This window comes from Lycium barbarum, chromosome 5 (assembly GCF_019175385.1).
Source record: "Lycium barbarum isolate Lr01 chromosome 5, ASM1917538v2, whole genome shotgun sequence".
Lineage (NCBI taxonomy): Eukaryota > Viridiplantae > Streptophyta > Magnoliopsida > Solanales > Solanaceae > Lycium > Lycium barbarum.
The window spans coordinates 142802963-142826127 of record NC_083341.1 but is presented as its reverse complement, the minus strand read 5'-3'; the positions used below and the strand labels follow the sequence as shown (position 1 = coordinate 142826127).

Below are 23165 nucleotides of genomic sequence, written 5' to 3'. Positions count from 1 at the left end.
ATACATAAAACGAAAGAAAAGGATTAGTACGTGATCAATAAATAAGGTTAAACGTATATAATGTAAATAAAACAGACCAGTAGAGTATGTAAATAATATGTATATTTGAGTATATTTCGTATATATACATTCATACAGATACTTAGGAGGTTAATATCGGAAAGCTTTTGCCCCCGTCTTCCCGATGTTGCACAAGTTCCAAGGGATTTCACGAATCCCAGGCATGGCTAACACCGGGGAGGGTTCGGGCTTAATCCATAATGACCCACTAATCTCCCCATAAATGTATTAACTAAAATATACTAGCCGTATACCTATATATATACACAACTCAATCAAACACAATATACTTGCTATGTAAGGGTCATAAAGAAATCGAACACAACATGCTTTTAGTGAACATTGCAACAGTCCATTCACTACTTAGTAACTTAGTTGAAGCAGCGGACTGCTTTTTGGTGAATATGTTAACGACTTCTAAGCAAACAGTGAGAGAAGAATTTAAACAAGTGCAGCAGCCCAGCCTCTTATATTCCTATTTGGGATAATTCAAATCATACAGGACAAGACAAACAGCCAAATAGATGCATCACATACGAACCTCACATAAAACTGAGGTTCCACGAGACAAGGAAACTAAAATTAGGCTTGCTGCCACAGAAGCAGTTTTTTTTTTTTAAAAAAAAAAAACAGACATGCTTTTTCAAGAAAATAAGACAAACCAGTCAAGCAAGGGAACATGAAGTCCAATATCATAGATTATAGGACCAACTAAATCAATAACAGGAGAACAAAACACGACGTGATACGACTAAACTTGACAGGGATAGGAGTATTCTAATTGTAACCGAGATATACCACATATATGCTGAATATACGAGTTCGTATATACCGCGGGTATACAGAGCTTTTGTATATACTTAGCATATTTGGTATATCCTTAGTATACACAGTTCATGCCATGCTACAATACTAAGCATAACAAACCTCATAACTAAACACATAACAATATGGACAAATTTCCCAGTTATTAGAACTGACTTTAAAGTCCTTTAAAAACCTTCAAAGCATATTCTAGAGATTATAGTACTGAATTAGCACAGCCAAATGATACCAGCCTCTTATCAGGAAACAGAACACCATATCTTAACAACAGAACTCATTTCCATATAAATAGAAAAGGACAGACTTGTTCCCTAATTCAAACCAGATTTAGCTAATCTATACCAAGTAGAGGAGATATTTCAGACTTGCCCGAAATGGAGAGGAGAAGAGGGGGCTGCGGCGGTCCTGAGAGAGATAGGAAACCCTAGTGTTTCATTAATGTTTAAGGACTCGGGTCGGGTCCGGGGCTGGCCGGGTTGTGGGTATGGGCTGGTCAATTTGTTTTCTTTTGGGCTGGGTATTATAACGAATGGGCTGGTAATTGAGTAAAAAAATGTGGGCTGATCTCATATAAAACAGGTTTTAACCCAAGTGATTTGGGATTGATTATGGACTTCTAAATTTATATAAAAGACCCGTTTTAATTAATTATATATTAACGGGTGCCAAAATATTATTTAATATAAAATTACGTAATTATTAGTGCTCAGCTAAACAAATAGAATTATATGACGTCGTAATAACCGTGTGATAAATAATGCTAATAGTAAGAGTAGTAATAATAATAATAATAATAATAATAATAATAATAATAATAATAATAATAATAATAATAATAATAATAATAATAATAAGGATAAGTGACAAAATAATAACGGCTAGTGACTGCAATAGAATAAAGAAACTCCGGTATTAACAAAAGCTAATAATTGTAGCAAAGTATAAATAATTATTTTTTAAAGTTTGCCCAAGAATGCCAGAAGCGTAAATCGATATTTTGGAGGAAAGGCGAGACAAAATTGGGTGTCAACACTCAATACATCAAGGATACGTAAACGTTCAGATCGTCGTTTTAGGGGTTGAAAAGGTACTCGAAGTAAGTTTTGTTTGGAAACTTTAGGTTTAAGTGTTTTAATTTTTAAAGTTTTGATTTAAGCGTGTTATTTTTTAGTCAAGACATAACTTTATTTTGAATATAAATCTAATTCAATTAGATAAAAACGAATTTAAAAAATATAGAGAGAAAAGCTAGTTGTAAAGTGGTCAAACTTTAGATGGTCATAACTTTACGCTCGGATGTCCGTTTTACGCGATTTGATTATGCGTATTTTTTCGAGATCTATGCGGACAAACTGCCGCAAGGGGGTTTGGTCGAGCCTATTTTTAAAAAAACACCTGTTATTCTATTCAATTTCAATTTTTTCCCAAATTGGCGTGAAGTTTTTAGTTTTTTTACTTATAATTTGATGATACGCAATAGATTTCAACGTAAAAATTTGGGACAATGTAGCTGTGAATGTCAATTTAACTTTTGTGGTTTCAATTTTCGAAAATAAAGCTGACTAATTCTCTCAACATATAAAGTTGACTAAAATAACCTTACAAAATAAAACACTTAAACCTAAAGTTTTAAAACAAAACTTACTTCGGGCACCTTTTCAACCCCTAAAATGACGAACCGAACGTTTACGTATCCTTGATGTATTGTGCCTACATTATTGTACGCAGAAAAAAATATCAGATTCTATATAAAATATTGACGTTTCGAAGTCTTGACGCACGACATCATTAGTCAAAGTATGAAAAAAAACACTAAGTGTTGCAAAAAAAAAAAAAAAAGTTGACCAATTTTTTTTTTTTTTGATATTGGGTTCTATAACGCATTAATATACTACGTTATAGAAAAGAAAAAAACATTCTTTAACGCAGTATTTTACTGCGTTAAAGGACTTAATCGCGCTGTTACGATTAAGTCCTTTAATGCAGTAAAATACTGAATTAAAGATATTTTTATCATAATTTTTTAGGAATATTTTGGTTCAACCTCACTTTTTTAGCGGTATTTTGATTCTCGACTCATCTTTAGCAATCCCTCTTTGCAATATCGATCATTAAGTCATTGTCAGTAGCAGCTAGCGGCTGTTCTAATAATACCTGCCCCTATTTTTGACTTTGCAGGAAAACCAAGTATATATACATTGCATGTTTGAACAAATGGTTGAAAGGAGGGAACGTTGACATTGTACAACCTCCACCACACATCAAATCTATCACTTCAACAAGATAAGGCCAATATGCATATGGCTTGTACATTTAAAATCTACATGCATCTCAAAATTGTCACATTCTATAATCTTCTCTGTATCATTCCAATTTGTACCTAGTCATATTAGTCATGACAACGGATATGAAGCAAATGTTAACAGTCCCAAGATTTGTGCTGAATTCTGGCCATGAAATGCCTCTTATAGGCATGGGAACAGCACCAACAGAACTTACCTTACCACCAAAGGATCAATTAATCTCCATTTTTGTTGATGCTATTGAAACCGGTTATCGACACTTTGACACCGCCGCGATCTATGGCTCCGAGGAAGCTCTTGGCGGAGCAGTGGCAGAAGCGCTACAGCACGGACTCATTAAGAGCCGTGAAGAAGTGTTCATTACATCCAAATTATGGTGCACGGACACACACCCCGACCTTGTTCTTCCTGCCCTAAAAAATACTCTCGCGTAAGTTTGCTCATATTGTCGGTCCTATGTTCAGATCGAAAAAGATTACTATAATATATCAACATCTTGTGTAAATTAATACCGGTAAATTAATGATGTGAATCGATTCTCTTAATACAAAAGATCAGAGTGCTAGAGAACTTATTATTTACTCTTTCTATGTCAATTTATTTGGCAATATTTCCTATTTAGGCCTTTTTAGTCTCACTAGTTATGGCATGTTTAAGACCACAAATTTCAGAAGCCTTATAGTCACGCAAATGCTATGACATGTTTAAGATCAGGAGTTTCAAAAGTATTCATTTCTTTATTAAACTTCGTATACAGTTAAACTATACCACATAAATTAAAACGGACGGAGTATCGATATTATTGTTTTTTATTTCTTAATAATATTGGACTTAGACATGACATGAAAGTGAGGCTTCATATAATTTCAGTGATCGTAATATCTTGGCAGTTGAAGTACAATTCTTCTTGTTGTTGGTAAAACTTGATACATACATGAAATAATTATACTTCACATGTTTTGTCAACTTTATATTTCAATCTTTTTTTTTTTGGTTACCAATCATGAATATCAAAAAATCTTTGTAGGAAGCTAGGGATGGATTACTTGGACTTGTACCTAATACATTGGCCAGCGAGGATGAAGAAGAATGACAGTGAAGAAGAGATAAAGATGGTAGTAAAGGATGTACTTCCATTTGACATGAAAGGAACATGGGAAGCCATGGAAGAATGTTACAAATTAGGTTTGGCAAAGTCTATTGGTATATGCAACTTCAGCTGCACAAAACTCTCTCAACTACTGCACCATGCCACCATTCCTCCTGCAGTTAATCAGGTACTGTTTCAATTTATGTGATATATTTTCTGATTTAATATGTTGCCGACAAAATCATGCTTCCTTTATTCAAAATATTTTAACTTTAAATTTCTCATTTATCTTTAGTGAGATGATTTGCGGCCACACAAATGTTTATAACTTGTTTTAGACCACAAATTTCAAAAGTATCTGTTTTCTTTCTTCAACTTTGTATTCAGTCAAACAGCCCTCCATAAATTGAGAAGACGGGAGTATACATATAACAGGGTTCTGAAAATTCAATGAATGGGATCACTAAAGATTTATTGCCATACTGACTTGTTTAAACCATAAATTTAAAAAATCTTCCATGTTTTTTAAATTTCGTATCCAATCAAACACCGTTACATAAATTGAACCGAAGAGGTGATGTAATAAAAGTTTTAAAAATTCAATGAATGGGGTAATCAGATGAGCACAAACACCATAGATCGGGGACCAAATTCAAATGACCTGTTAAAGCTCAAATTCTCATTGTACTTCATGAAACGTTCAATTATTTTGAAGTGTATTTTTAAGTTTTAGTCATGTTAATACGCTGATGACTCCTATTATTTTTAGGAGTATTTTGACTATATCATAGATTTTTATAACAATTACAATATGATTATTATTAGTGATATTTCTTATTTACATTAAACTTAATTTCACTTTTAATTTTCTTGGTATGATAATGACATGAGTTGAATTGAGATAAGAAAGTATAGTTAGTGAGAATCATACAATCGACTCCAACTTATTTGGAAATGAGGCACATAAATAGTTATTATACATTTTCTTCACCACGGTGTACTGTACTTAACATGTCAGATACTATTTTTAGTAGGTTTCAAATTAACACTTGTCGAATCAAGAAATTAAATAACTCAATGCAACTAACCGTTCGAACCAAGAAATGAAAAAAACAAAGTCGTATGAACTAAGTTTACTTGTAATGACTTTATTTATGCTTCGTGAAACGTTTTCAATCTTTTTGAAGTGTATTTTCAGTATAAATTATCATCAGTGAAAGAATTACAAAGATTAGAGAAATGATTAATTAATGACAAGTGGAAATGCATGCTGCATGGAGGCAAGAAAAGATGTTAGAGTTTTGCAAGGAAAAGGGAATACATATAAGTGCATGGTCTCCACTTGGAGCTAATGGGATAGCTTTATGGGGCAATCATGCTGTAATGCAAAACCCTGTTCTAAAAGACATTGCTATTCATAAACAAAAGAGCATTGCACAGGTATTTAAAAAATAAAAATAAAAAATTAAGGGTCAAAAACACACTTCAAATATCACTTTATTTTTTAATTTTCTAACTGAACATTCAGGTGTGAGAGTTTCGTACCTAAAATATCATCAATAGTTGAGGTGTGTTTTGCTAATTAGTTGGCGATAGTTTAGGTAGAAAACTCTCACACCTGATATTTCAAGAAGGTTGAGGTGTTTTTTGACCCTTATCTCAAATAATTATCACTCGATATTTACATCAAATTATATCATTGATATTATCCATATTTATAGGTTGCATTGAGGTGGGTATATGAGCAAGGAGTTAGTGTATTAGTGAAGAGTTTTAACAAGGATAGGATGAAAGAGAACCTTCAAATTTTGGATTGGGAACTAAGCAATGAAGAAATCGTGCGGATACAAGAAATTCCTCAATGCAGGGGATTCAAAGCTGAGGTTTTTGTTCATCCAGACGGACCATACAAAGCAATAGAGGAATTCTGGGACGGCGAACTATAAATGTTACTGCTACTCATTCCGTTTTGCAATTTTTTTCATTGTTTATGTAGGTGTTCAAGAAAAATCAACTCATGATTTTTCAACTTAATAAGTCGACATGATTTCTCATTTGGTATGGTTTGTAATGCAACTATAATTAAATTGAATAATTGGTTTGATTTGGTAGCAATTAAAATGTACAAAATTGAACCGTTACTAAAAGTGAATGAACAATGCATGAATAGGTATGATTTATAATTATTTTCACCGCTTTCATCATTTGCTATTGTGCAGTCAAGCTTAGGATTGGATTTTGCTTGAATAGGCTACATTCTCTGAAAGCTTATCGAATAGGGGCATGACTTTACTTTTGTGATTTGTTCCTTCGTGTTTCATGTTAAAAATACTTGGTCAATCTAATTTTTTTTCAGCTAATGTTTGTGAAAGAAACAAAGATTTGTCTTACTTTCTCCTTTATCTGGTTACTACTTTCTTGGGCAAATTAGAGATATCTTGAGCAATGTCACGCTGGTTATCATAAACACAAACATATTCTACTCTTTTGTCTGTATCAATCAGTAGCATAAACCACATTCTATCACTTGTTACTAAAGATCATAAGATGGATGAACAATCCAAAAGAGTCGGATATATTGGAATTAGCAGCAATTCTCATGTTCACTTAAGGATTGCAGTTGCTACAGGATGTAATGCAGACAAGAACTCCAACATAAAAATATACTGTAGTATACATCAATCCTCTCCATCACTCAAGAAATGGGTACAAGAGATCGTGTGATTTACATACAAAATAATCACCGTACATAGTGTGCCCATGCTCTATACAACATAAATGCCCCTCCACTTGGCTCTCTTTGTAATACAGATCCCTTCCCCAACATCTTCACTAATCAATATCTAGTGGTATATTTAACAAGCTAACCTAATCACCTACTTATATCAATATGCTAGTAACTACTCTACCGCCTGGTACAACAATGTGGTATAAGCATGACCTTGGCCTCTTCTTCCCGACCTATTTAATATTCCACCTCAAGTACGTGTCCTTGGTCAGCTACTAGAAAAAGTCAGCAGGAAGTTTGTCAAATCTTAGTTATAGACACTTCTGAGCCTTCAGAACTCAAACGAAAACTACTTTGTGTTAATCGCCACAACATAAAGCTCGTTTTTTCTCTTCAATCTTTTGCCAAAGACAGAGCATCTCTCTAGGGCCTTGGTAATGTGCAATAACATAACCATCACGGCAACCTTCATTAAAAATCCTCTCTTCCTTTTCATACTTCACTTCCAGCCCTTTTTTCTTCATTTCTGAAATCCAGATGCCCATAGCAACATCTTCCAGCTTAAACATCTGCATTTCAAGGAACTTGTAGCATTTAGAATTAACTCGGAGATACAGGACCTGAGTGGCTGATTGATATATATTCATATGTAAACTTCACTCGCTTAAATGACAGTTGGATATATCGAGAGAGAATGGTTCACTTTACCTTTAGGCGACCTTTTCTCTGTTTCGAGCTGATTGTTCTTGCTATATCGCTGGAGACAACATAACCCGGTCCATGTGCCCAAGGAGGGTAAGTTTCTTCAGGCCATTCCTATACATCAACAAACAATAAGATTGAGTTTCATTTCATGATCAAATTAGTGAGAATTGTAGTTGTTGCTATTACGTATCTTGATGTATCGTGCCTATATTATTATACGCCGAAAAAAATATCAGATTCTATATATAATATTGACGTTTCGGAGTCTTGACGCACGATACCATTGGTCAAAGTATGAAAAAAATATTAATTATTGTAAAAATAAAAAGTTGACCAATTTTTTTTCTTTAATATTGGGTTCTATAACGCATTAATATAGAGCGTAATAGAAAAGAAAAAAATATTCTTTAACGCAGTATTTTACTGCGTTAAAGGATTTAACCGCACTGTACGACTAAGTCTTTTAATACAGTAAAATACTGCATTAAAAATATTTTTATCATAATTTTTTGAGAATATTTTGGTTCTGGACTCATCTCTAGCAATCCGTCTTTGCAATATCGATCATTAAGTCGTGGTTGGTCCAAAGTAGTCCACGTGACATTGTCAGTAGCAGCTAGCAGCTGTTCTAATAATGCCTGCCCCTATTTTTGACTTTGCAGGAAAACCAAGTATATATACATTGCATGTTTGAACAAATGGTTGAAAGGAGGGAACGTTGAAGTTGTACATCCTTGACTACACATCAAATCTATCACTTCAACAAGATAAGGCCAATATGCATATGGCTTGTACATTTAAAATCTACATGCATCTCAAAATTGTCACATTCTATAAATTCCAATTTGTACTTAGTCATATTAGTCATGACAACGGATATGAAGCAAATGTTAATAGTCCCAAGATTTGTGCTGAATTCTGGTGATGAAATGCCTCTTATAGGCATGGGAACAGCACCAGCAGAACCTACCTTACCACCAAAGGATCAATTAATCTCCATTTTTGTTGATGCTATTAAAGCCGGTTATCGACACTTTGACGCCGCCGCAGCCTATGGCTCCGAGGAAGCTCTTGGCGGAGCAGTGGCAGAAGCGCTACAGCATGGACTCATTAGGAGCCGTGAAGAAGTGTTCATTACATCCAAATTATGGTGCACGGACACACACCCCGACCTTGTTCTTCCTGCCCTAAAAAATACTCTCGCGTAAGTTTGCTCATATTGTCGGTCCTATGTTCAGATAGAAAAAGATTACTGTAATAGATCAACATCTTGTGTTAATTAATACTGGTCAATTTATGATCTGAATTGATTCTCTTAATAATTTGGCAATATTTCCTATTTAGGCCTTTTTAGTCCCACTAGTTATGGCATGTTTAAGATCATAAATTTCAGAAGCCTTATAGTCACGCAAATGTTATGACATGTTTAAGACCAGGTGTTTCAAAAGTATTCATTTCTTTATTAAACTTCGTATACAGTTAAACTATACCACATAAATTAAAACGGACGGAGTATCGATATTATTGTTATTTATTTCTTAATAATATTGGACTTAGACATGACATGAAAGTGAGGCTTCATATAATATCAGTGATCGTAATATCTTGGCAGTTGAAGTACAATTCTTCTTGTTGTTGGTAAAACTTGATACATACATGAAATAATTATACTTCACATGTTTTGTCAACTTTGTATTTCAATCTTTTTTTTTGGTTACCAATCATGAATATCAAAAAATCTTTGTAGGGAGCTAGGGATGGATTACATGGACTTGTACCTAATACATTGGCCAGCGAGGATGAAGAAGAATGACAGTGAAGAAGAGATAAATATGGTAGTAAAGGATGTACTTCCATTTGACATGAAAGGAACATGGGAAGCCATGGAAGAATGTTACAAATTAGGTTTGGCAAAGTCTATTGGTGTATGCAACTTCAGCTGCACAAAACTCTCTCAACTACTGCACCATGCCACCATTCCTCCTGCAGTTAATCAGGTACTGTTCCAATTTATGTGATATATTTTCTGATTTAATATGTTGCCGACAAAATCATGCTTTCTTTATTTAAAATATTTTAACTTTAAATTTCTCATTTATCTTTAGTGAGATGATTTGCGGCCACATAAATGTTTATAACTTGTTTTAGACCACAAATTTCAAAAGTATCTATTTTCTTTCTTAAACTCCGTATTGAGTCAAACAGCCCTCCATAAATTGAGAAGACGAGAGTATACATATAAAGGGTTCTGAAAATTCAATGAATGGGTAACTAAAGATTTATTGCCACACTGACTTGTTTAAACTATAAATTTAAAAAATCTTTCATTTTTTTTTTAAATTTGATTTCCAATTAAACACCGTTACATAAATTGAACCGAAGAGGTGATATAATAAAAGTTGTAAAATTCAATGAATGGGGTAATCATATGAGCACAAACACCATAGATCGGGGACCAAATTCAAATGACCTGTTAAAGCTCAAATTTTCATTGTACTTCATGAAACGTTCAATTAGTTTGAAGTGTATTTTTAAGTTTTAGTCATGTTAATACGCTCATTGTGAACGTAATATTTTTAGGAGAATTTTGACCATATCATAGATTTTTATAACAATTACAATATGATTATTATTAGTGATATTTCTTATATTAAACTTAATTTCACTTTTAATTTTTTTTTGGTATGATAATGACATGAGTTGAATTGAGATAAGAAAGTATAGTAAGTGAGAATCAGACAATCGACTCCAACTTATTTGGAAATGAGGCACATAAATAGTTATTGTACATTTTCTTCACCACGGTGTACTGTACTTAACATGTCAGCTACTCCCTCTGTTCCAAAAAGATCGTTTTCCTTTTCTTTTTAGTCTGTCCCAAAAAAATTGTCACCTTTCTATATTTAGAAACAATTTAACTTTATGAGATGATTTGCTGCCACACAAATATCTAACGCTTATTTTGGACCACACATTTCAAAATTCTTCCTTTATTTTTTAAACTTTATGCCAAATCAAAAGAGGACAATCTTTTTAGGACGGAAAGAATACTATTTTTAGTAGGTTTCAAATTAACACTTGTCGAATCAAGAAATTAAATAACTCAACGTCACTACGTTCGAACCAAGAAATGAAAAAACAAAGTCGTATGAATTAAGTTTACTTGTAATGACTTTATTTATGCTTCATGAAACGTTTTCAATCATTTTGAAGTGTATTTTCAGTATAAATTAACATCAGTCAAAAAATGACAAAGATTAGAGAAATGATTAATTAATGACAGGTGGAAATGCATGTTGCATGGAGGCAAGAAAAGATGTTAGAGTTTTGCAGGGAAAAGGAAATACTTGTAAGTGCATGGTCTCCACTTGGAGCTAATGGGATACCTGTCCGGGGCAATCATGCTGTAATGCAAAGCCCTGTTCTAAAAGACATTGCTATTCATAAACAAAAGAGCATTGCACAGGTATTTAAAAATGAAAATTTAAGGGTCAAAAATACACTTCAAGTATCACTTTATTTTTTAATTTTCTACCTGAACAATCAGGTGTGAGAGTTTAGTACCTAAACTATCACCAACTAGTTAGCAAAACACAGCTCAACTATCAATTGTTCACTTTTCCTGCCTCAACCATCAAGTAGGAAAAGTGAAAAATTGATAGTTGAGGTGTGTTTTGCTAATTAATTGGCGATATTTTAGGTAGGAAACTCTCACACCTGATAGTTCCAGTAGGTTGAGGTGTTTTTTGACCCTTGTCTCAAAAAATTATCACTCGATATTTACATCACATTATATCATTGATCTTATCCATATTTATAGGTTGCATTGAGGTGGGTATATGAGCAAGGAGTTAGTGTATTAGTGAAGAGTTTTAACAAGGATAGGATGAAAGAGAACCTTCAAATTTTGGATTGGGAACTAAGCAATGAAGAAATCGCGCGGATACAAGAAATTCCTCAATGCAGGGGATTCAAAGCTGAGGTTTTTGTTCATCCAGACGGACCATACAAATCAATAGAGGAATTCTGGGATGGCGAACTATAAATGTTACTGCTACTCATTCCGTTTTGCAATTTTTTTCATTGTTTATGTAGGTGTTCAAGAAAAATCAACTCATGATTTTTCAACTTAATAAGTCGACATGATTTCTCATTTGGTATGGTTTGTAATGCAACTATAATTAAATTGAATAATTGGTTTGATTTGGTAGCAATTAAAATGTACAAAATTGAACCGTTACTAAAAGTGAATGAACAATGCATGAATAGGTATGATTTATAATTATTTTCACCGCTTTCATCATTTGCTATTGTGCAGTCAAGCTTAGGATTGGATTTTGCTTGAATAGGCTACATTCTCTGAAAGCTTATCGAATAGGGGCATGACTTTACTTTTGTGATTTGTTCCTTCGTGTTTCATGTTAAAAATACTTGGTGAATCTAATTTTTTTCAGCTAATGTTTGTGAAAGAAACAAAGATTTGTCTTACTTTCTCCTTTATCTGGTTACTACTTTCTTGGGCAAATTAGAGATATCTTGAGCAATGTCACGCTATTTATCATAAACACAAACATATTCTACTCTTTTGTCTGTATCAATCAGTAGCATAAACCACATTCTATCACTTGTTACTAAAGATCATAAGATGGATGAACAATCCAAAAGAGTCGGATATATTGGAATTAGCAGCAATTCTCATGTTCACTTAAGGATTGCAGTTGCTACAGGATGTAATGCAGACAAGAACTCCAACATAAAAATATACTGTAGTATACATCAATCCTCTCCATCACTCAAGAAATGGGTACAAGAGATCGTGTGATTTACATACAAAATAATCACCGTACATAGTGTGCCCATGCTCTATACAACATAAATGCCCCTCCACTTGGCTCTCTTTATAATACAGATCCCTTCCCCAACATCTTCACTAATCAATATCTAGTGGTATATTTAACAAGCTAACCTAATCACCTACTTATATCAATATGCTAGTAACTACTCTACCGCCTGATACAACAATGTGGTATAAGCATGACCTTGGCCTCTTCTTCCCGACCTATTTAATATTCCACCTCAAGTACGTGTCCTTGGTCAGCTACTAGAAAAAGTCAGCAGGAAGTTTGTCAAATCTTAGTTATAGACACTTCTGAGCCTTCAGAACTCAAACGAAAACTACTTTGTGTTAATCGCCACAACATAAAGCTCGTTTTTTCTCTTCAATCTTTTGCCAAAGACAGAGCATCTCTCTAGGGCCTTGGTAATGTGCAATAACATAACCATCACGGCAACCTTCATTAAAAATCCTCTCTTCCTTTTCATACTTCACTTCCAGCCCTTTTTTCTTCATTTCTGAAATCCAGATGCCCATAGCAACATCTTCCAGCTTAAACATCTGCATTTCAAGGAACTTGTAGCATTTAGAATTAACTGGGAGATACAGGACCTGAGTGGCTGATTGATATATTTTCATATGTAAACTTCACTCGCTTAAATGACAGTTGGATATATCGAGAAAGAATGGTTCACTTTACCTTTAGGCGACCTTTTCTCTGTTTCGAGCTGATTGTTCTTGCTATATCGCTGGAGACAACATAACCCGGTCCATGTGCCCAAGGAGGGTAAGTTTCTTCAGGCCATTCCTATACATCAACAAACAATAAGATTGAGTTTCATTTCATGATCAAATTAGTGAGAATTGCAGTTGTTGCTATTACAGATGCCCTTTCCCCATTGCTGACCACTGCAATAGAGTAAGGGTGAAATTGGCTATGAAAGATGAGATAAATGATGAATATGTTCACCTCTGGACTGATAAACCACTTGCTGTCCTGACTCCTATGAGGATGGGAATCTGCATTAATAAGACCATATAGCAATCCACGAGCCACGTTAATCCTCTCCATAGAAGATAAGATTTCATCCACCCGAACAAATGCATCATCATCTGTCTTCATGACAAACTTTGCAGAAACGACCTCTGTCTGTCCAATAGACGATGTCAACAAGGGGAGCACAAGATACTCCATGAGTTAGGAAGAGACAGGATTTTACCCCAAAAACACAGATGGCAACGGTCTTCCAAGTGATAAGACTGTAGTAATCAACAAAAGGCATCAGCTGGATGTCTCCATATGTCCTAGCCTCATTCCAGAGCTCTCCATTCACCATTTGGTTTTTATGCTACAGATGCATAACAAAGAATATCTTGTCAATTGAAGTTTCACTTATTGAAATCTAATGTGACTTCTAATGAACAGCAGAACATGGAACTATGGCACTTGCAACCCAAGCCCAACCATCCGGTAATTAGGGATCAAATAGGCATCGCCATTGAACACTACATTATCTTCAAACCAATGGTAATTTCACATTATGGAGTACAAAGAAAAGAATCACTCACCAAGCCAACAAAAAACCGCACTGCAACTTGTCCAGACCGCACCGCATCATATTGCATCCACGTTCTACGGACAGCCATTCTACGTTTGAAATTATTTGCGGTAGAAAATACACCAATAAAGAGATCTAGTCTTTTTCGTGGAGGAAGAGGAGCTGCTTTTAAGGCTTCCAAGTCATTTATATGCTCTGAATCCTCTGATGTTGGTAAACCACTTGCGACAACAGAAATTAATTTTATGTCTCCCGATATCCTCACTTCACTTATGAGCCATGGTTCCAAAGTCTGATAAGATATACATCCAAATTAATGGAGATTCCAGTGAAACAGAACAATTATGATGATGCAGAAATAACCATCATAAAATTCTGAGGAACAAAGAGGAGAAAAGGAAAAATGGGGGAAAAGATTACTTCACGGAAAGCAAAAGATGTTATGTGTCTTCCATCTACTGTCATATGAATTCCTTCAGAGCCTACTCTCAGAGTGGCAACCGAGAGATATCCTTGCTTGAAAGGAAAGTATTTTCTTGATTTAGCCCCATCCTGAACAAAGCTAGATTTATTTGTTGCAGTGACATGCCGGGTAGCCATGACATTACCTACCATCTCATTGCATTGGTCTAATTCATCCACTGACAAAAAGGTAAATAATGTTAGTAATAATGCAATGAGCACAGGGTGAACAAGTGAGGACATCAATGAAGCTGAAAAAGATAATAAAAGGAGGCAAACAGAAACATCATCAAGACATCAACCAGAGAATATTGTGATGAAACCTTAAAATGTACCAGTCATATAAACCTGTTATCTTTCTTGGTAGAAAACAGAGGGGCAAAGGATAAAATGCAATTTTAGAAATTATTTCGACTCTCCAGGAAAAAGACCAATCAGATTTTAACAAATTGGAGAAAGGATTTGCAGCATATCTCCTATGGCTTATGTAGCAATGGAGAAATAAATTAATAAGTAGGTTAAAAGGAGACAAAAGTTTATTATCAATATCAACAGGAAAGAGACGATGAAAGAACATACTAGGCGGGCATACTGAAAAAATGAAATTAGGAAATCTTTTTTTATAAGGAATGAAAATAGGAAATCCTATAAGCATTTAAAGAGTACAGACTATCTTCAGAATGTTTAGTATAATATGAGCACACAAATAAAATTCCCAAACATTTGCAGGATCTAGACCTCAACAGCTGACATCGACTTCAAGGATAATAATTTTATTTCCAATTATGGCATGCCCAATATGATTGCAGTTAATTGAGCACACAGGAGGATGCAGCATCCTTCTAAAGCACAAAGAGTTGCAAGTCGGTTGAAATAGTTGAAAAAAGTGCTGGGAAATAAGCTTCAAAGCTTGAACTTCTACTTTAAGGAATGAACTTCCTTACTGAAGGAAGGGGGGGGGGGGGGGGGGGGGGGGGAACTATTACCTTTCTTGCACTTTTCATTTGAGGGTAACGGACAGCGCTCCTCTTCACCCCAGTCATGTGCAATTGTCCAGGTGTTTTGTACAATTATGGGATCCTCAGTTATTTTATCACCATGGAGCCTAACATTGTAGTGCAGAATAACAGGAGGCTCTGGTTCACCTGGTAGTGGCTCACCAGTCAAATCCACCCGAAAATTCCCAAGAAGACCATTTGGAATGCCAATTATTGTGATGGAAGAACCCTGAGTCAGACCACAAGGAAGCCGTAACTTAAAGCCGCCCGCATCAAGTTCTGTAGCATTGGTTTTGCTAAGAAAATGAGGACATTGTTTCTGTTTCCCTGCCTTAATTGAACTATCATTTGCATCGAATTTTTTCCTCTCTACTGCACTCATGAGGTTGTTCCATGCAACACTGGCTTCCTTAACTGCCTCTATAGCATTAGGTAAGACTAGATTACGAGTAGTTAACCTTTTCAATTGATACCATGTAGACAGAGATTGTTGCTCCTGAGCTGACAGGTTCCTCTCAATAAAAAGATCAGAGACAACAATTTCAGCAGATATTACTTGAGTAATAGTTTCTGGATGGTGAGCTGCCGGAGGAGCCATAGCATTTATCCATTCAAGAGGATTTGTCATATTGAAGTAGAAAGAACTTGTAACATAACTTTCCTTGACAGGTTTCCTCATCACACAATATCCCAAAACCAAAAACATCAACAGGGATGTAATTAAAATACCACAGTACCATTTCTTAGAGTAACAACTAGTGTTTCCCAACTATCAGGAAGGGAACTACGAAGTAGTAGAGATTGCATTTCGTCTCCAAATGGCATTTCTACACAAGATAATTGATTTACCAGACTCTGGAACTCACTGGTATGTTCGGCAACAGAAGTTCCACTTTTGAGCTTCATATTGACAAGGCGTCTCATCAGAAGGGCCTTGTTCCGAGCTGTCTTGGCCTGGTACATGTCTTCCAACTTCTTCCAAAGGGCATAAGCGTCGATTTCTTGTGCAACGTGGTGGAAGACACTATGGTTAATCCATTGTCGGATTTGACCAATAGTTTTTCTATTAATTTTCTTCCACTCTATTGACTTGGGCGGGTCAGGATTAATACCCTTCAGCTCTATTGGATCAAAAAGGTCTTTACAACTGAGGAAATCTTCCATCCGAGGTTTCCACAGCGTGTAGTTGGTAGCCGTGAGCATAATCATACCTCCAGAAGATGAAGTTGACTCGTCAATGGTCATTTTTCACCTTCTGAATAATTTTCAAAAAAATTGAGGGACCAAACTGCAATTTTTCAAAACTACAAAACTGACCGGTGACGTGGCAGCTGATGCAGGAGCACCAAGGTAATTCTTTTCTGATGTGGAAGTTCAGACTATGCTGCAACCACAGACCATACTCAGACAGAACCTTGGCTCTGATACCACTTGTTGGGAAAATAAAAATAAACCGCAAGAATAATATTCCCGGTATTAGTGATAAACACGGAACACTAACTTATGGTTAAATCATCAAGAATAAAATGCAGCAATAATGACACCAAGATTTTTACGTGGAAACCCTTCTGAATAAGGGGAAAAAACCACGATCAAGAGGAGCAGCTGATATCACTATAGCAAGGAATTTTACACCGTGTAGTAACGAGTACAAATACTCCTAAGACCACTACACCCTCAAAAGAAAAGCACTCTTTTGATTTTTCCCACCTCACTACAATATCACTCACACTCTATTTTTCCTTCACAGACTAGTTTCTTACAGTCTATGGAATACCTCACTTTGCTCTCACTCAGATGTATTGTCTGAGATTTTAGTGTGTCTACCAATGATAGAAGGCTTCCCTATTTATAGGGATGAAATGAACCTATTGATGTCATTTGTGACTCAAGCAAGCACTTGACAATTTGCCAAATACAAGGAAGATGTTTTCTTCCTTAAAACAAGGAATATGTTTTCTTCCTCAAAACAAGGGAAATGTTTTCTTCCTTAAAATGAGGGAGACGTTTCCTTCCTCAAATTATGGGATGAACCCAACAAGAAGTCGTTTTGTCTTTTAGATTTCCTGATTAAAAACATAAGAAGAAAATTGAACATAAACTTATTAAAAAAAAAACACCACGCTAAGAAAGAAAAGAAAAAACAACATTCAATAACAAAGCAAGAAGCAAAACCTCGGATGAATATGTGTAGAAGCCTCACTTATAGTTGTGTAAAACTTCTAGCAAAACCCCAGGTAATTCTCTTTTAGACATTTATCAGGTATAGAACCTGCGATTAATACCAATGAAATCACGACAATATTTTTTGTAATTAACGTTTAATAAGTACCTACCTTGAGATTTATTAAAACATCCAGTTGGGAAGGAATTGCAAGATAGACAAATAAAATTTGATCTCCTTACAAATATCTGCCAAAAGACTGATTATACCTGAAACAAAATTTATAGTTATAGGTAGATACTTTATGTTTTACTGTCATAAATAAGTGAGGGAAAGGATTAAGAAATAGTAAAATCCTTATACAATATATGATACATGCGATAGAAAGAGAACACCACTAAATAAACATAATAGGGCGCATATGCAATGAAGTAACTATATATTTTCAAAAGTCTATCTCAGAAATTTTTCCATGCGCAACAAACTAATGAAAAGGCATGTTACACAGTTTTCATCCTTCAGTTCAACATTAAAAATAAATGCAAAAGAGAGAAGACAAGACAAAAAATCAATCTAGTGCAAACCTTGCCGCTAACATCCAAAGACTTCTATCTCTGCAAAAACATGATAAAACCAATCAGGTATGAAGCCTCTTCAGAAGCAGAAAATTTATTGAGAAATCATACAATGCATTGTGTAACTTATTAACAAAATAAAAAACTGATTATGAATTCAACGCAGAGAAAGAAAAATATTTTAGTTTTCTTATAGTACTGCATAACCGTTTGTATGTATCCACATCTACTACTCGTTGAATTTGAATTCACGTTTTTCATGTTTCCAACTTCCGCCATGAAAGTAGCCCGCAGTTTTAATAATAGATAGATTTCCCATCGGGTGGCAATGGTTGCCAAGAAGTTAGTTACTAACAGTTAAAAAAAAAAAATCAAAAATTTGAAGTGCCTCTACGTAACCAAAATCATGTATAAATAAATCAACCAAGCACATAATAAAAACCAACAATCCAATACTCCGAACGTTTGGTGATCTTTTTCAATAAATTTCAAATTTGATTCTTGTTCTTCATTTTTTTCAATATTCAAAGCCTACATATCTTTTGATCCCAATGTTCTCAAAAAAATGGAGCAAAGTGAGGGACCAATTGGGATCAAAATCTACAGTGCATCACAACGTGTCGTTAATACTACTTCTTCTATGTACAATACTAATTTGCCACAAGATGTTCCAATCCCAGAATTGCCTCAACCACCAATTGGTGGCAAGAAAAGAAGAGCAATGGCAAATGGGGTTCAAAAAACACTCTCAAAAACTTCTGCTTGTGAATTTTCTCCCAACAGGAACTCTTTTAACTTTCGAAATGCTCCTTCCATCAGTTTTTGGCAAAGGGGAGTGTTCTCCAATCACCACAATGATGATTTTGACACTTCTTGGTATTTGCACTTTGTCATGCTTCTTCTTCCATTTCACCGATAGTTTTCGCGGTCCGGACGGGAAAGTTTACTATGGATTTGTCACTCCTAGAGGGTTGAAAGTTTTCAAGACTGGACTTGGTGTGGAAGTGCCAAAAGATGAAAGGTAATGTTTGTGTTAGTTTTGTTGGAATGATATGATCGGCTAGCCGTAGCTGCATATATGCTACGCTCAATGCGGGATTTCTGTTGGATCAGATCTTTTGGGAAGCTTTTGTGGATCTACGTACCCCGAGAATAGAAGCTAGAGAACCTAAGTCTGAAGAAGAGTCTTGGTTCGAAGTATAGGGAGAGAGTGCCCTGCTTGGTCCCCCTCCCCCGGCACGGTGGAGGTTCCGTAGCACGTCATGAGCACCAGGCTAAGGGGCGGTTGAGCAACTCAAGCGAACCGCCAATATTTGTGAATATGTTTGTGTTTTAGTTTATGAGACATAAACCTCCATTGGCCATCTAGAAGAAAAGAAAAAAAAAACACTGATCTGTGACGGAATATTTCTGACTAAAGATTTTAATTCAAAATATTGTGACAGTCTTATGATTGTGACGGAAGATTTTCCTTCACAAAAATTGAGACATTTTTATGGTTCTGATGAAATATTTTTGATGAAAGAGTTCCCTTCACAAAATTTGAACTTTTATGGCAAAACTTTATGCATATGGACGAAATTTTTGATGATGTTATTCTTCAGTCACAATTGTTTTTTGTGACGTTTGAATTTGTGACGCATTCTCTAGCGTCACAAATAATTTTTGTTCATGTAGTGAGTTGATTTACGCCTCAAAATCTTTCGCTTATTGTGTCTAATTTAATCTATTTGTTACTCTCTTTTTCCCCCCTTTTTCAAATAGGTACATTGTGGGATTCACAGATTTCGTGCATGCAATGATGTCTGTTTTGGTATTTGTGGCGATTGCATTTTCAGATCATAGAGTGACACTTTGTTTATTCCCTGGACATGCAAAAGAACTAGATGAAATCATGAGGAGTTTCCCATTAATGGTGGGAGTTATTTGCAGTGGACTTTTTCTTGTTTTTCCTACTACTAGATATGGTGTTGGATGTATGTCTGCTAGCAATTTTTGAGTATTGTTATTCTTTTGGGGATTATGTTTTGTAGTTTTTTTTTTTTTTTTTTGTGTGTGTGTGTGTCCTATTTTCCAAGTATATGTGTTGTATATTGTAATATAAGCAGTTTCTCTGTATTTTTGGTCAATTGATAACAGTGGAAGATGTTTAGTGTCACGACCCAACCCCGTAGGCCGCGACTAGTGTCCGTGCTGGACACCCAAACGTACCCAATACCCCAAACCAGCATATTAGCAGAAAACATCAAGATGGAAGTTAGTTGGTGCTATTAAATATCACAGATGAACAGATTTTGTACGTGGAAGCCGATAAGGCCATCACAGATCATAACAACCCAAAACATATACAGAACCCACATGTATGTCTACAGACCTCTACAGAACATAACAGAATCATATGACGGGACAGGGCCCCGTCATACCCCTGAATAGCATACATATATATACAACAGCAGCAGACTGTACCAAGGTATAGGCTCTGGACAAAAGAGCGCTCCAGAATAGCAGAATAGATGTCCTAAACAGGCGGGTCAGCAAATCTGTCGTTAGTACCTGCGCGGCATGAAAACGCAGCCCCCGAAGAAAGGGGGTCAGTACGAAATATGTACTGAGTATGTAAAGCACGGAACGTAGTAAACAAAGTCATAATCGAAGCAGAAGATACAAAAAATGAACGGAATATCCAAATTAGCAAAAATGTTGATCATAAAGCATAAGTAGTATTTGCAGAAAACGTATGTCATACCTGGTCCCATTACGGAACAAAATCATAACCGAAACAGCACGTACAGAAAAGTGAGTGTGATATACAAAGTATCAAATGCACATTTTCAAAACATGAAGAGTGTGTACAGAAACATATGCCATATCACACCCGGCCCCTGCCAAGGGACTCGGCAGACAGAACGTGGCCACCCCCCGACGCTGGTGCCACAACACATAAGGATCGGAAAAGGGGAATGACCCCGTAACATAGCATAACATATCAAATGGTCATATCAGATCATATCATATCAGAATAGTGTACATGGCACAACATACTCCACAACCCATGTACATATATACCTGCCCCCTCACATCGAGGCACGGCGAACAATGCAGTGGAAGACGCTTGAGAACATATCCTGGCCCGGGCTCAGTGTGGGAAACATTGAGGCATCCACGAACAGAGTAGTGAGAAACTAAATGCAATAAAAATACCATCTATCTCCAGAGACTCAATGAAGCATATGGAATAACAAATCGAAATGATAAAACTGGACAGAACTATAGTAAGCATATTTCGGATGTCATAATGGATTACGGATGCATAATCTTGCTGAAATCATTTCCAAGTTTCAAAACAACTTATAAAACTTAACAGAATATTTAAAATAATTTATAATTAATAGTTAGAGGAGTAGTTAAAACGTTTTCTTTAAAAGCTGCTCGAAGACCAGTCCAAAATACAAAAAGGGTAAAATCGGAAATAGTGGGCCCACCTCGGAATAAATGAAGCGGTGGGCTCAAATTACGTATTTTTAGGCTTATGAAGTCACCTACAAAGATCCTAGGGCATTCCATAACTTTCTAGGCAATTTGGGGAAATTTGCATAATTTTCCAACAAAGGATACTTAAGGAGTTCAATCCTATTGAACAAAAATGCGACAATTTCAATCGCGGATTCCGATGGACAGAATATTCCCCGAAGCGTAATTCCAATCCTAGTACATCTAGGACATGCCAAGAGAAGAATCGGGATAGCTTTACATACCTTTCTTGGCCTTTACGCTTGCCAAGACTCAAATTCCGTTTCGTCCAAAACCTACAAATGGTCACATTTACCAATTTACTATTCATAAGACTTAAAATTTCAACCTTAACCAATTCTTGTCTATAAAAATTTGGGCAGCATCTCCCCTATATATATATCATCCCCGAGGTTAAAACTCGGCTAAAACAACAACCACCACACCAACAACAATATATACAACATCAATAATCGACTTGGAACGCATTCTAGCGTAAATAGTCTTATTTTCCAAATAATGCGACAATTCCAAATCCAACTTTGCACTTACAACCCAATATCAATATTTCATATTCACATACTAATATAAGACCATTCAAACATAAACCAAAAGTATTCCAAGCTATATATTCAATATTCAACAATTCCATCAACTTCCATATTCAATCCAAAATTCTTATATATGCAACAAAACCATTCCAACACATTTTCTACTTACTAATTCATCTCCAACAACAATCTACACTTTTAACCTTCCAATTCTTTTCATTCTTTTTACCATGCAATCTATGATAGCAATAACCATAATTACTAAATAAAATCAGTTCATTATTCCACACCAAGCAGCCCCCTACGGCTTCCACAATGCTTCAACATCAACACACAATTTTATACATGCAATTCACATTTACACATGCACAACATATCCAAATCACCTTAAAACAGCCCCAATGGCTTCAACAACATTCCAACACCAACATTCATAATTTCATACATGCAATTTATATTTACTCATCTACCATACGTTTAAATCCTTACTAAAACATGAAAAAAAAAAACGAGCAGTCCTTATCTTAACAAATTGGCTTCTTAGCTTAGCTAGAGTTTGTGAACTGAACTAATAATTGTTCTTGTTGCTCCAATGGCTACTCCACGTTGCTATGCACCTTCCTAAGGGTTGGAACACTTTGGAAAAAATATTTTTTTTGAGTCAAATTGGAGAGCTCCAATTCTGACCAGCTATGGCCGAGAGTCTCTCTCTTGGCTTTTTTTTTTTGTTTGTTTCTCTTTCTAATACTTAGCTTAGAGTAAGTGGACTTATGATGAACTAAATTATTCATCAAAACATAC

At 35.4% G+C, this 23165-nt stretch overlaps 3 protein-coding genes and 1 pseudogene across 5 annotated transcripts; 3 read left to right on the top strand and 1 right to left on the bottom strand.

Moving 5' to 3' along the window:
• The first annotated feature begins 3105 nt into the window (after positions 1-3105).
• On the top strand, positions 3106-6408 carry LOC132642053 (protein REDOX 2-like). Of its 2 annotated transcripts, XM_060359307.1 has the most exons (4): positions 3106-3618; positions 4216-4467; positions 5538-5718; positions 6000-6408. In XM_060359307.1, the coding sequence occupies exons 1-4, from the start codon at positions 3281-3283 to the stop codon at positions 6222-6224; spliced, it is 996 nt and encodes a 331-aa protein (XP_060215290.1). In that variant the 5' UTR covers positions 3106-3280; the 3' UTR covers positions 6225-6408. The 2 variants fall into 2 exon arrangements, with proteins under 2 accessions (XP_060215290.1, XP_060215291.1); XM_060359308.1 differs by lacking the exon at positions 5538-5718 and having other exon boundaries at positions 3108-3618; positions 4216-4465.
• Positions 6409-6854: 446 nt separating this feature from the next.
• Positions 6855-16303, bottom strand: LOC132639956 (beta-1,3-galactosyltransferase GALT1-like). Its single transcript, XM_060356330.1, has 10 exons — positions 15553-16303; positions 14525-14745; positions 14115-14396; positions 13766-13894; positions 13516-13695; positions 13246-13353; positions 12905-13106; positions 8520-8677; positions 7715-7822; positions 6855-7575 (listed from the first exon to the last, which is right to left on the bottom strand). Exons 1-10 carry the CDS (start codon positions 16268-16270, stop codon positions 7366-7368), a joined length of 2316 nt encoding a protein of 771 aa, XP_060212313.1. The 5' UTR covers positions 16271-16303; the 3' UTR covers positions 6855-7365.
• On the top strand, positions 8505-11940 carry LOC132642051 (protein REDOX 2-like). 2 transcript variants are annotated; one of them, XM_060359305.1, is made up of 4 exons: positions 8523-8915; positions 9459-9708; positions 10995-11177; positions 11532-11940. In XM_060359305.1, the coding sequence occupies exons 1-4, from the start codon at positions 8578-8580 to the stop codon at positions 11754-11756; spliced, it is 996 nt and encodes a 331-aa protein (XP_060215288.1). In that variant the 5' UTR covers positions 8523-8577; the 3' UTR covers positions 11757-11940. The 2 variants fall into 2 exon arrangements, with proteins under 2 accessions (XP_060215289.1, XP_060215288.1); XM_060359306.1 differs by lacking the exon at positions 10995-11177 and having other exon boundaries at positions 8505-8915.
• A 2565-nt stretch (positions 16304-18868) lies between the features above and the next one.
• LOC132642870 (protein DMP8-like) lies at positions 18869-20913 on the top strand (annotated as a pseudogene).
• Positions 20914-23165: the final 2252 nt, after the last annotated feature.